The sequence below is a fragment of the Nannizzia gypsea genome, genomic scaffold (genome assembly GCF_000150975.2).
Source record: "Nannizzia gypsea CBS 118893 supercont1.7 genomic scaffold, whole genome shotgun sequence".
NCBI lineage: Eukaryota > Fungi > Ascomycota > Eurotiomycetes > Onygenales > Arthrodermataceae > Nannizzia > Nannizzia gypsea.
In genome coordinates this window covers 562,303-575,098 of record NW_003345195.1, presented here as the reverse complement: position 1 = coordinate 575,098, position 12,796 = coordinate 562,303, and the positions used below count along the sequence as shown (strand labels likewise).

The 12,796-nt window shown below is 47.2% G+C and overlaps 2 protein-coding genes across 2 annotated transcripts; both read left to right on the top strand.

Annotated features, from left to right (window-relative positions):
* Nucleotides 1-8,664: 8,664 nt before the first annotated feature.
* Nucleotides 8,665-10,158, top strand: MGYG_07504 (hypothetical protein; the record flags this gene model as incomplete). Its single annotated transcript, XM_003170211.1, has 3 exons — nucleotides 8,665-8,830; nucleotides 8,937-9,075; nucleotides 9,150-10,158. The coding sequence occupies 3 exons, from the start codon at nucleotides 8,665-8,667 to the stop codon at nucleotides 10,156-10,158; spliced, it is 1,314 nt and encodes a 437-aa protein (XP_003170259.1).
* A 1,142-nt stretch (nucleotides 10,159-11,300) lies between these two features.
* MGYG_07503 (zinc-regulated transporter 2) lies at nucleotides 11,301-12,392 on the top strand (the record flags this gene model as incomplete). Its single annotated transcript, XM_003170210.1, has 1 exon — nucleotides 11,301-12,392. The coding sequence occupies one exon, from the start codon at nucleotides 11,301-11,303 to the stop codon at nucleotides 12,390-12,392; it is 1,092 nt and encodes a 363-aa protein (XP_003170258.1).
* Nucleotides 12,393-12,796: the final 404 nt, after the last annotated feature.

Sequence of the window (12,796 nt, the reverse complement as noted above, 5' to 3'; positions counted from 1 at the left end):
CACACACACATGGAAGCGAGACGTGAGTTGTTTATCCCTGCTTGTACCGATGGAGCAGTTGCTTCGAGCAAGATATGCATCGTCACTTTCGTACCCTCTGCCGACGGACGAACAAGCGAGGGAGCGAGCGACAGAAACGAGATGAGACGGAAGAACTGTGGCACGGCACAGATGCTGTGGTGGTGGCTCATCACCTTTTTTGCCTTGTATGATGTATACTATACACGGAAAATACACATAATATAACAGCAATAATGACATCAGGAACTGCGCCTCATGTGATAGATATAGTTCCATTCTTAGTGTCCAGAGCCAAACCACGGAGTACCATCCCGTCTATCAGGTAAGTAGGCATTAGGTAGAAAGTAAGATGACGGTGATGACGGTGATGGCGATGGAGGCTGATTTTTTTTTATTAGAGGATCAGGCCGAGAGTTACATCAGTCAGTTAACTGGTTACAAGTATCTCTCTCTCACTCTGTGTGTGTGTCGGCCTCTTACTTGTCTGCCTATCTGCTTCAGGGGTTTCATCCAACCTCTCCCGCTGGTTTTAAGCTGGTGGTTCAGAGCGGGCACTAGAACCTTACCTTTAGCAGGCCGGTCTCTTCCTCGGGGAGCGGAGAGTGCGTGAGGTAATAGTCGGCCTGTTACCTGTTACTTAACTTGATTGACCTCCTCTCCGCTCCAGCAAAGGGAAAACAACGGCCGCCGAGTTGCAAAAGAGAGAGAGAGAAGAAAAGAAAAGAAAAAGGGACTTCGATTTTTGCAAGTCGGTCAGAGAGGCGAGAGGGGAAGAGAGATAATAAGATACTTCGTAGAGGAGTCGAGTCATTGAGAGGAAGAAGAAAGTCTCCTCCATCTCGGTATCTTGGTGATATGATCTGATCTGATGCTCTGGGCTCTGGGCTCTGGCTCTTATCACAGATCCCGGACTACCGAAGGCGCCCTCTCATAGTGTCTGTAGGTATGTACCTTTTTTCCCCTTGACTCATCTTTGGGGGCCCTTTTTTAGGCGGTTCTCGTCTCTCCTTGTCTGCCTCCGGCTTGGGCCTTGGTTCTTGGTTCTCCTCTGCGTTGTCCTCCTCCTCCTCTTCCTCCTATCCCCAACAAGGCCCCTTGGGTTGTCAGGTGGAGCCCGATGGCCCTGGTTTTTTCCTTTTCTTTTTTCCCTTTTTTATTTTTCACTTTTACTTTTACTCCTTCTTTCTTTTTTCCTTCTCCCTTTGTTTTGCTTTTTCCTCTTTTCTTTTTTGCATCTGCTTAGGTAGTTACCTTTGGTGGCCCCCTAATTTATCATGATGGGCGGATCTGAGCCCTATGTACCAGACTATTACGAAGTTACATCTTCAACTCTTTTTTTTTACAAGTCGGTGGAATATATATAGAGGGCCATCTCGTCCCAGTCCTTTCCGTTTCTCTAACCGTTCATCAGTTCGTCCATTCATTTTCATCATCATCCAGAAACGATCATATATAGACAACCACATCAAGTCTATCAACTAAACTACATCTTACGCTAATAACCATCTACCACCACCACTACCAATTACTACTGCTGCTGCTGCTGCTACTACTACCTACCACCACCACCACCACCACCACCAAGCAGCACTCCTATAACGACCTCCCAAGGAGTCATCAAAAAACAAACCAACCTTCACAATGGCCGGATACGCTACCCAGTTTCCTCCATGCCCTGGACCACCACCAACGGGCCCTCTACCACCTCTCCCAAAGTAAAAACGTCACGAATCGAAAACCAAACCATCCACTATCAACCATGCAAGACTTAACGACGACAACAAGACAAACCATCACGAGACAACCGCCTCTTCCGCTTCTCATCTCATCGTCCTAATCTTTTTCACTTTCATTCATCGACTTTTTTTTATTACCACTCGACAAGTTCGAATAATGCATGGCGACCATTTTCATCTACTGCAACAATCATCATTATATCATCATGGGTGCATCGAGATTACCGATCCTACCTACCTCCGGCAGCCGGCTGCCCTAACGTCTTCCATTATCAGCAATTCATTTCACTAGAGATACCCCATGTTGGACCATAATACATCGTCCTGCCTTCTATGGCAATCGACTTTTTCTTTCCTTTTTCTTTCCTTTTCTACTCATCATCTCCTTTCCTCTCTATCTCTGCTCTTTTCCTGTTTTTCGGCATAATACAATTATATAATACGGAACTTCTTCTCTTCTCTTCTTTTTCCATAACTACTTTGTGCTTTTCTTCTTTACTTGTTACGTTGTTGTTCTGTGCATGCATCGCATCATTCCTGGTCTTCTTTATGTTTTCCCACAAAAATTATTCTTTTTCTCGATATTATCACTTTCGGAAAGCAAAACGTATATCATACATCACAATATACCAAGGCTCAGCGCCCATATCCATCTTATCCATCCGTTCCGATCCACCCATATTGCATATACATACGTCGTCGCATACAAATGCCATGGAGATCTCCTTCAAATCTGCCTCGCCGGTACCCGCCCGACAAGCCAGCATTAAGCAAATGACAATGCATCCCCTCGCATATCAAACCATGCATTGCGGCAATTGGCGAGCACCCGAACAAGCTTTTTCTGTCACCAACTTCTTTTATCCCTCTTCTTGTTGGGGGCGAGGGGCCGGAAAGGAACCGACAACGATCAAAATCGCTCAAAAGCCAAAGACTTTTTGGAGCTAGCTAAGCTGGCCGAGAGGAAACATGCCATGTCATTGTCTTTCTTTTCTTTTCCTCTTCGTCAAATTCGCAGCACAGCGCAGCTCAAGGCTGGTCCCTCCCCACTTTTTGACGGGACAAGGCATCATGCATGCAATTTAGAGGTGGATCGCGGGAGCTGTTGGTCCTGGATCAAACGTCACTGATGGGATGATCGGATATGGGATTTCCTTTCTCTCTCCTTTTCGCACTCTTCTCTTTTTCTCTTTTTGGGAGGATCGTGAGCAAGGAAAGCCAAAGCAAAAGGAAACTTTGACGGAAATTTGAGCTTGTGCGTCATATGTATGGATGGAAGGGGATGATAGGGTTATAGCATAGTAATGGATTCATTCATTCATGCATGAGACTATTGACTCGGCCCGAATCTAATCTACCTGACAAAACACGCATATCTATCCCTACTCCTGTCCCGGAAGTCTTTTTTGGCATGTCCCTTCCTCTTGTGTACGCTTCTTTGTGCAAAGTTGAAGTGGACAAGAAAAACGAGCCGTTGGGCCCCTTGTCAGCTCGGTGCAGGATAATCCACTGGTTTAATGCATGAAGTCATCTGACTGCATCGGGCATCCTGGCTCATCCTGCATGCATACGTGCATATCCGCCCGGTGCTGGCGCTGGTGCTGATGCTGATGCAGATGCAAATGGTCGATTGATATCAGATGATGCTACGACGTTTTTTGCTTTCCCTTTTGCTGTTCTTTTGATTCCCCTTTTATTTTTCATTTTCTTTTATAGACACGAAGGCATATCGTACTCGCATCTTCTAGCGAATTTTCGGGAGACTTCATTTGTTTTTTTCCCCTGTATTACTATCTGTACTATATCAAAAAGGAGCATGTTTTCTCGTCTTACAGCACATGGTTCTCTATTATTCTTCTCAATCATCAATCATATAGGATCATCCATACAGTGCAATTGTTCTACCATTATTAAGCTTTCCTCCATCTTACAAAGTTCATATTGCATAAGTACATCGTCAGGCCACAAACAGAGTTACTGACAAATAACTACCTAATGTTTATCTGGATTCCTCATAGCAGGCTCGAATTCGCGCGAAATCAACCAAATAATGCCTTGCGACTTGCGAGAGTGCAAGAGGCTGGGGGAACCCAGTAAGAGACGGGAGGAACGTCCAATAAGACAATTGTTTATGTAAGACATTCTCCACCAATCCTCGTTTATTCTTTCCTGCACTTATGCGCCCGCCATCGGCCAATAGAAAAAGATTTTCTTTTGTGCAGCACACTTTGACATATCTTCGTCTTGGCCTTCGCCTTTCAAAGTGCCAGGCTCACTTCTAAGGTCTCCATCGTGTCTAAGTTGTTACCCACGAAAGGATTTATTTTTCTGTCATTTCCATGGTTGAATAAGTCTTGGCGCGGTGCCTGAGGGCGATGTGTGGAATAAACGTCTATACCATAGCATCTCTTTAGTAAAAGCTGATTGGCAGGGGACCTGCCAATTCGATACCCTCCATGCCCCCGAATTTCTCGGCTTCTCAGCATACCTCATTCATGATATGATTCTCGGCAGCTATTCACTTCAGCTACCGACACCGTTGCTAGGTTGCGGCATTTACTCTTGGCTTTCTTAAACGGCGACCACTCTGACCTCCGTCATTTTGGCCGGACCAAATCTCCTGCCTACCAGGGGTGAAAGGAGCGTCGACCGGTCCTTCCAGCTAGCTAAGTAGGTTATTCTGCATGCTCTACGAGGGGGCGTACAGGAGTTCGTCTGCTTTTCGTTCGTTTCACCTAAAGTGTGCGGGCGAACAACCTAGCGGTGGCAAGCGAATCGGCTCTAGGCGGGAAAAATGGCTCCCCTTTAGTGTGGTTCGCGTTTATATTGCACTCTTTCAACGATGAAAAGGATACCACTCACTGGATTGCACTGCATTATTCCGGATGCTTTCACGTCTATACGGATAGGACAGTCCTGGAAAATTTCATTGAACTTGTCAGACGGCAGTGGAACGAAGGTCACAACGACAGCTTAGTGTAAGGTGACCGTGATTGGACTGGGAAAAAAATCCGTCCAAAAATCCGGTTCATACATCCAGGCTTGGCTACCTGCAGGCCCGTAAACCCCGGACGGAACATTCTCCCGCAGGATCTTGCTCCGCAGCAAGCTCCAGCGTCCTATATATGCAAGAATGCCGGGCGACCGACATTAGCTCTCTTGTCCCTTTTATCCGAAGGCATAGTTGGCTAAGTACTGTTTTATTTTAACATAGCTAAATCAACTTAAATAAAAATGTATACACTTTGCCTAGACCGTTATTCCGATTGCCCGCATTTCTCTGTGCTCTTGTTCACAAAGTTCCACCACTAATGTTGCTAGTTCGGGCATCACTACTATAGTTCAAAACATATATATTCCTTAGAGCCCACTAAGCAGTGTTATGGCTTGGCTATTATGCACAGCAGCTGCCAGTTACCTTTTTATTCGGGGAATTTTTTCTTAACTATTCCAAACTACTGGATGCCCAGAATCCCTTCCACCATTCCCCGATCGTGTGAGCAGCTTTCACCTACTGACCCAATCTAGAATTATTTACTTCCCACATGCCACTCCATAGATAACCTCTACGGGTATGTTGTCTAGAGATTCCAGTCGTTCGTTTAGAATAGGCTCGAAGGCATCGTAATTCCAATATACTTTTCTAGCTTCTCGGGGACCTTCAAATCGATATGCAACTTTGCTATTAGCTTCTTGGGACCTGCAGGAAGAATTCTACCGCTGTCAATGGCCTAGACTTGCCGAGTGCTTTAGGCTATTGTATTAGCGGACGTTATCAGGCCAAGGACAAGGCCTACTTCGGCGAAAGGTGCGTTTGGGATGGTGTAGCTAGTATCAATATTACATAATTTTTTATTCCGATACTGAAAGCTTTGTTGCTTGAATATTTCTCCAGCGCAGGTCACAGCAGCAGTTATAGCTAACAATATGGAGTTGTGACCATAGGAGTGAGGTCGACCGGTGAGGCTGGAGGAGTGTTTGGGACTTGGATGTAGCGCAATGCTTTAAGGCTGAAAATTGGGTTGCACCCGAGTGGGGCTCCGTAACCAAACTAAACCCAATATAGAAGTATTACGGTATCATACGCATTAAATACACACTTTTCTCAGGTACCATACACCACCATCTAACCATATTAGGTTAAGGCTGAACTTTAGTCTGGTGGCGTGGTAGCCAAGCTATGGGTGAACCCGAGACGGATGGGTGCAGTAATATCATAATCTACTGATAAGCCCCCATAGAGGTCCTTACTCAGTTGATAGTCCTTGTAATTGTGCCATGTTTTGTTGATAAGTAATGTATTTTGGGCTTCAATGTCACGGTGTGCGAATTGTAGATGAAATATATAAACCAATCACAAAGCCCAGAGTTGGTCGTAAATTGGCTCCCCAAATTCGGAGTTATGGATATAAATATCAACGGCGGGGCTACCGCATATATGTTCCTGGCTAAGACTACCATGACTAGGCACCCAAGGTTGGAGCAAACCCCGTTCTTCTTCAATCGCCTACCGAAGTTCGGGGTTTTCTATTGCCAAGCAGTAAGCATCCAATATCGCGCCGGGTATCCGGAGTAGCTAAATATCCCACAGCGTCGGCTACTGCATTCGCTTCTTCTTCCCACTCGTCTAGGCTTGGGAATATAGGAGCCCGGAACAAACGGCATGGAAGAAATTTCTAGTTACCGCTTCGTTCTTGGTAATCATGGCCTCTATGATTTATATATGTATGAGGGATTTTATGATAATGAAACTTGCAGCCAATTGTAGTTATAGCTTCGTGCGGTTACGAACCTTCAAAGCACCACTTATGGTACTCTTAGACCCACTAAACTTAGGCTGATCACCTTTATTGACTATTTTATCGCATGAATCCGCCCTTATCTTCAACATTGGCACATCCTCGGCATGCTCCTTATCCAAACACAGATTGGGTCTAATGGAAGCTGGTCATCATTGCAAAATCTAGTTATCATGGTAACTTCGTCAGTCAAATCAGAACCAAGTTCCTACGGCCTAATCAGACCTTATCAACGACAATCTAGGTAGGCCTATATATTCTTTGACCTAGCAGGCGAAAAGACCGCGTACTTCGCCCAGCAAATCTGGATCGCCGATTTTATAGTTAGTTTTTGATATTTTCAGACCGTTGAACTTGGTGGTAATGCGTTTTCTAGGCCATTTGTAATCGGGTATCCTTGCATGTCCAACATTGAACACCCCCCGGGATATTGGTGCGCTGTGCCAAACGTCTCCTCTTTTTTATCCAACTCTGGGCCTCGCTTGAGGCCCTCATGACTTGCAGGAGAAAAGGCCGGGCACGCGGCCCGTGCCATCCTCAAGCGCCAACGCAGAGAGGCAAGCGGCCAAACGTCAGCTCTATTCCGATAACTAATTTTGTTCAGGCAGTCATAACTGCAAATTAACTAGTATCCCGGAGAACATGTACCCCCTGACAACACATAGATTATTAACACGCCACTATATACATACCAAGTAAGGCGAGCTATATCTGATCACCCATGTTCAATAAACCTCGCAATCTGATACCACATCCCTCGTGAGCAAATATATCCGGCGGGTAGTTTGTCCGCAATGATACATACCCGTTGCTTCATTCGTGTAGCCTTTTCTACTATGCAGGTAACATCCGACAGTTACGTTAGTCATAGTCAAAAGAGCGTCGCAAGCTTGGATGCCAGCGCAGCAACTTGTTAGCAGGGTAAATTTCGTCAATTGCTTTACGGAGTATCAATCAGCCTCATCACCTGGTACACATGTGGGTGACAGACTGTTGGGATAAGTCCCCTCGCAGTCCAACATCTCAGCCCCGACAGCACGGCACGAGGAGTGCAGGATGAAAACTGCGGGGAAATCGTAAAATGACAGTGAAGACGGTTTTGTCAAGTTCCCCGAGCGTATTCACGATCCTACTCTCGTATCCAATCCTTCGTTGTGTTGCCTTTTTCTTTTCTTCTTTTCTCATTCTGGCTACCCCGGGTTCTCAAAAGACATGTCACCTGGACATTCCTTATCTTTGACGGAGTGTCATCTCGAGGCTGATTTGCAAAATAGAACTGGTTCTATTATACATGCATACCAAGACTCCGTGGGAAGCTATAGCACATGGCTGCTAAGTTAGATCTCGCATCAGAGTACGAGACCTCCACGGCTGGCAGCGGCTGGACCCGATAGATTCATGCATGAATTATGAATTTAGATCGAGCTGAAGCACAAAAGTTTCCCCTTTGTATCATCTCTCTCATTCTTTTTCTTCCTTCTCCTATCCTAGGTTATTTTTGTAGTGCATGTAGCCAGGAGGGTGCTCAGGCATGCTGCATCACCGACTTTTTTGCTGACGCCTGGAATGGGATCGAGACAACTCGGGATCTAGATGTCAAAGACTTTCCGTTTCTGCGAGGTGCGCAGAAACACCCATTGGCACACCAATTTAGATGAAAGGGGCGAATGAGCGGCGATGCGGAGACCTTGAGAGGCAGGAGTATAGGTCGTTTCACAGACATCTCCCACTCCTCGAGGGCAAATTAGATGTTGCACGATCCTGCGGCACAATATCTTGACTCCTCGCGTGGAATAGATCCGTGAACCGCCTAGGTAGTTAGATGGAGCTTCTTCCAGGCAAACTTTTTCGCTGTTTACTCTGTGGGCTTGGGCGGTCAGTTTGACACGTGACTAGGTACTATGGCTTCGGGGTCGGCGATATTTATCCCAAAGGCGGAAAAAAAAGAATCCAGCCTGATTCGCCGCTGAGCTTTATGTCAACGTCAACGACGGAGACCACGCAGTTTGGGAGCTCTTCTTCATCAGTTTCTCTTCATTCTGGTTCCTGGGTTTCTAGTTATTTTCTTCTTTTCTCTCTTGTAATACTATTAATCTATTAATTTAATCATGGTTCTGGAGTTACACGTTTGGGGGCCTGCTTTTGGCCTACCTTCGATCGATCCGCAATGTCTGGCTACCATCGCCTACTTCTCTCTTGCTATCGGCCCGAATAATGGCGGACCAGACGAATGGGTGCTTGTTGCAGACAGTGATCCTGGAAGAGTACCAACACGTAAGATATACGTCTTTTCTTGTTCAAAATGCTTCATTTAAGCCTTTTTTCAACTCCTGTTGGGAGCTTTGACATGCTTTTTCTTTTGCTAACCTATTTTTGATAGATGAACTGCCGGCACTTTGGACAGGCTCACGATGGATCAGTCGATACCGCAATATCATTCATTATTTGAAGCAGTTCTCTGAAGGGAAATGGGACCTTGATGGGTGGATGGGCGAGAAGGAAAGGGCAGATTGCATCGTGTGAGTTTTGTCCCCTTAACGCTTGAAAGGGCTCAAGTTTTTGGAAATTGAGGACTAATCTGGAAATAATACAGATTTTCAAGCTTTATTGAATCCTATGGACAACCGTTAATCGACCTCTCGCTATACGTTTCGAGTGAAAACTACTATGCTATTACTTCACCTGCATATGGATCCCTCCTCCAATGGCCAAACCAGTGGATATTGCCGCCACAGCTACGGGCAATGGCAAAGACGCGGACTGAACACCTCGGCCTATCATACCTTGACCTTGATGCCGCAGAGGAGAAACAAAAGGAGCAGCAGGATGGGAGACAGACGCCATCTGCGTCCAGTCAGATACCAAAGAGTCTTGCTACAAAGCCCCGCGACACGATAAGTGGTCTCCTAAGTAAAACATCACAGCAGAGTCGCATCCGGTTAGATGGATTAACGGAGACATTCGTGAGCCCACTGGAAGAGCTGCGGAACGGGAAGGGATACCTCTTGACCGAGGATACGCCGTGTAGTCTAGATTGTTTGGCCCTGGGATACCTATCACTTGCGCTTGTTCCGGAGACGCCATCAGCATGGCTTCGAGAAGGCGTACATAAATATTCTCCACGACTGGTACAGTATTTTGAGCAGATGCAATTGAAATGTTACGGCGGAAAGGTTGAATCAGTCGACACTGGTCGGGCAGCGGCTACTTTGCCTTGGCAGGAATCCGAGCCCGCAACTATTGCAGGGATTGGGCTTAGAATCGCAGAGTCACTCGCAGATGCCATCCCAATTGTGAGAGACCTCCGGGCCAGCTTGCGCATGCAACAGTTGAGCAAAGCCGCGTCCGGCGAGCAGGAACAAAAGGCCACGATGGCAATCGCCCAATTCATGCGTCGGGAAGCTATAGTATCAACTTTGACGGTGGTAACCGGGCTTGGGATGTTTGCCTGGTATGCCGTCGCAGGGATGAACCTGCAGTTTCCTGACAGCACGCAAGTGCAAGACGAAAACGGAGACGATTCTGAAGCTGCTGAACAAGGAGCAGTGGAAGAAACCTCAAGCTCACCGTTTGGAGAAGCTGGTAAAGTGCTCGGAATCTAGCAATAATCAGACCTTTTTTTACTCTCTCAGCACGTCCTGCTGTTCCCCTGTGTGGGCATCCATGTCGTTTCATTCATTGATCATCGAACGGGCTCCTCGTCTTCCCGCGCGTCACTTATCTGCGGTATTATCATGCATATCCATACAGAACTCACACTCTCCCCTCCTCAACACTGGCTGTTTCTCGGTTCTCTTTCCTACTGGACCCTTTCATCTCCCTTTTTAACACAGCCAATGTCGCAACTACTTGATCGCTCGCCGGCCAAGGCTTCCAAGACGAGTCTGTCTTGCCGCGTCCCGTGATTTTCCACGTGACTATTATTCAGCACATATACTGTCATCCTTGCTCCCAAGGTCCTCATGCATGGCGTTCTTTTTTCTTCTGCTTCCTCGTTTTTGCTAGTTGGACTCTCTGGTCACGAAGAGGGACAGCGAGGACGGGACGCCCTCATTGACACGCAGCAGCCGGATCGCAGGACAAAGGAGCAGATAGCGAAGCCCGGTGACAGGCGCAAGACAGGATAGGGTACGCTACACAGGCAGCGCAAGACATGCGGATGGCAGCATGAGCATACATCGATCTATCTGATATCCAACTGACGGTTCCCCTCCAGCATTCTCCGGCCTCCCTGCCTCCCTCGCTCCCGCCGTGGACACTAATTCCAGCCTCACACCCACCTCTCAACGCCGTTGCCCTCCCCCGACTGGTCACCCGGAGCTATATATACGCTTTCCATTGCATCGGCCTTTGGAGCACCTACCCTCAATTGGTTGCTTTCCCACCCGTCCGGAAAATATACCTACCATTTCTGCAGCCAACCTTGTTTAGGTTCCACGAGGCTCTCTATTTTTTTTGTCCCTGCTCCCTTTTGCTTTTTCCGGTCTCTACTCTCCATCGAATTCTCGTTTACTTCAGAGGACTTGTTGATTTTGAGCCAGCTGTGCTGGAAGTCCAACTTTCCTTTTTATTTGGCTCACAACTGGCTGTCAAAATATATAAATCGCCTCCACTCTCCCCCCGCATTCGATCCGGGCAGTTCAAAAGAGCATATCCCTCCTACTTGGAATAAACGCTGCCTCCCACTTCTATATTCATTTTCTTCACCCTATTCACCTCTATACAATATTGGGAAATCATCATCATGGACCAGTTACTAGCCGCCACTCTCTGGAAACGACATGGTGCCGAGGAGGATGCCGCCTTTGTGGCTTGCAACAACAGCAATGACTACAACGGTCAGCTTAACCTGCGTATTGTCGCCATCTTCGTCATGCTTGTCGGCTCTTCAGCTGGCGCTATCCTACCCGTCTTTGCTAGGCGGGACCCTAACTCACCCTCGAAACACAAGCTTCCTTCGTGGGTGTTCTTCGTTGCCAAGTTCTTCGGCTCAGGTGTCATCACTGCTACGTCCTTCATCCACCTGATGGCTCCTGCACATAAAGCGCTCTCCCATCCTTGCTTAACGGGGCCTATCAAAGAATACCCCTGGGTCGAAGGCATCATGCTTATGACCATCATTATTCTCTTCTTCGTTGAGCTGATGGTCATCAGGTATGCACGTTTCGGCCATGACCATGACCATGACCACCCGAAACCGGAATCCCAGGTTGAAACAGGCGTTATCACTGCCGAGCCCAAGTCAGACGGCCATGACCACGATCATCTTGGACACACCCAGGATCACCCATCGGACGGTGGCTCCGACGTTGTCGAGGCCTCTCATCTCGCCTTACTAGAGGATTATAGCGCACAGCTAACTTCCGTCTTTATCCTGGAATTCGGCATCATCTTCCACTCAATCTTCATAGGACTCACCCTCGCAGTTGCCGGTAAAGAGTTCAAGACACTATTCATTGTGCTTTCGTTCCATCAAACTTTCGAGGGTCTCGGCCTTGGTTCCCGTCTCGCCACTATCCCGTGGCCGAACTCAAAGAGACACACCCCTTACATCCTGGCGATCGCGTTTGGCCTATCAACGTCTATCGCCATCGCCATTGGCTTGGGTGTGCGCAATGCTTACCCTCCAGAGGGCCGCACGACGCTCATTGTCAATGGTATCTTTGACTCTATCTCGGCCGGCATCCTTGTGTACACGTCACTGGTCGAGCTGATGGCCCACGAATTCATGTTTAGCACATCCATGAGACGCGCACCCATCCGAACCGTCCTCTCTGCCTTTGGCCTATTGTGTCTTGGAGCTTTGTTGATGGCGCTGCTCGGTAAATGGGCCTAGACCTGCACATACTTTTATGACCTTGTTTGATTTTCTCTTGTGTATATTTTTTGTGTTTTACTTCTATATCCCCTCTTGCATTTTTAGTTACGGTCGAAGACCCGGTTTACCTGTTTGTATTCAGTACAGTCGATTTTGTTCATAAAAGCACCGGCTGGAGTTTTGCGAGTTTACTTGTTGCCCAATCAATATATTGATGATATCAAAGGAATATTTACAAGAAAGAATGTAGATGATGACCTGCCGATGTAGCATGCCGTTAGCTCTCTGGTAGCTTGGACAGGGGAAGAGCGTAGTTAGCGAACATGGACTATCGTTGTACATTCCCCTCACTTCACATACGTATACATCAGTCCATAACCAAATGCCGTGGCATCTCGCCAAGGCCCCTCCTTCCCTGTCAC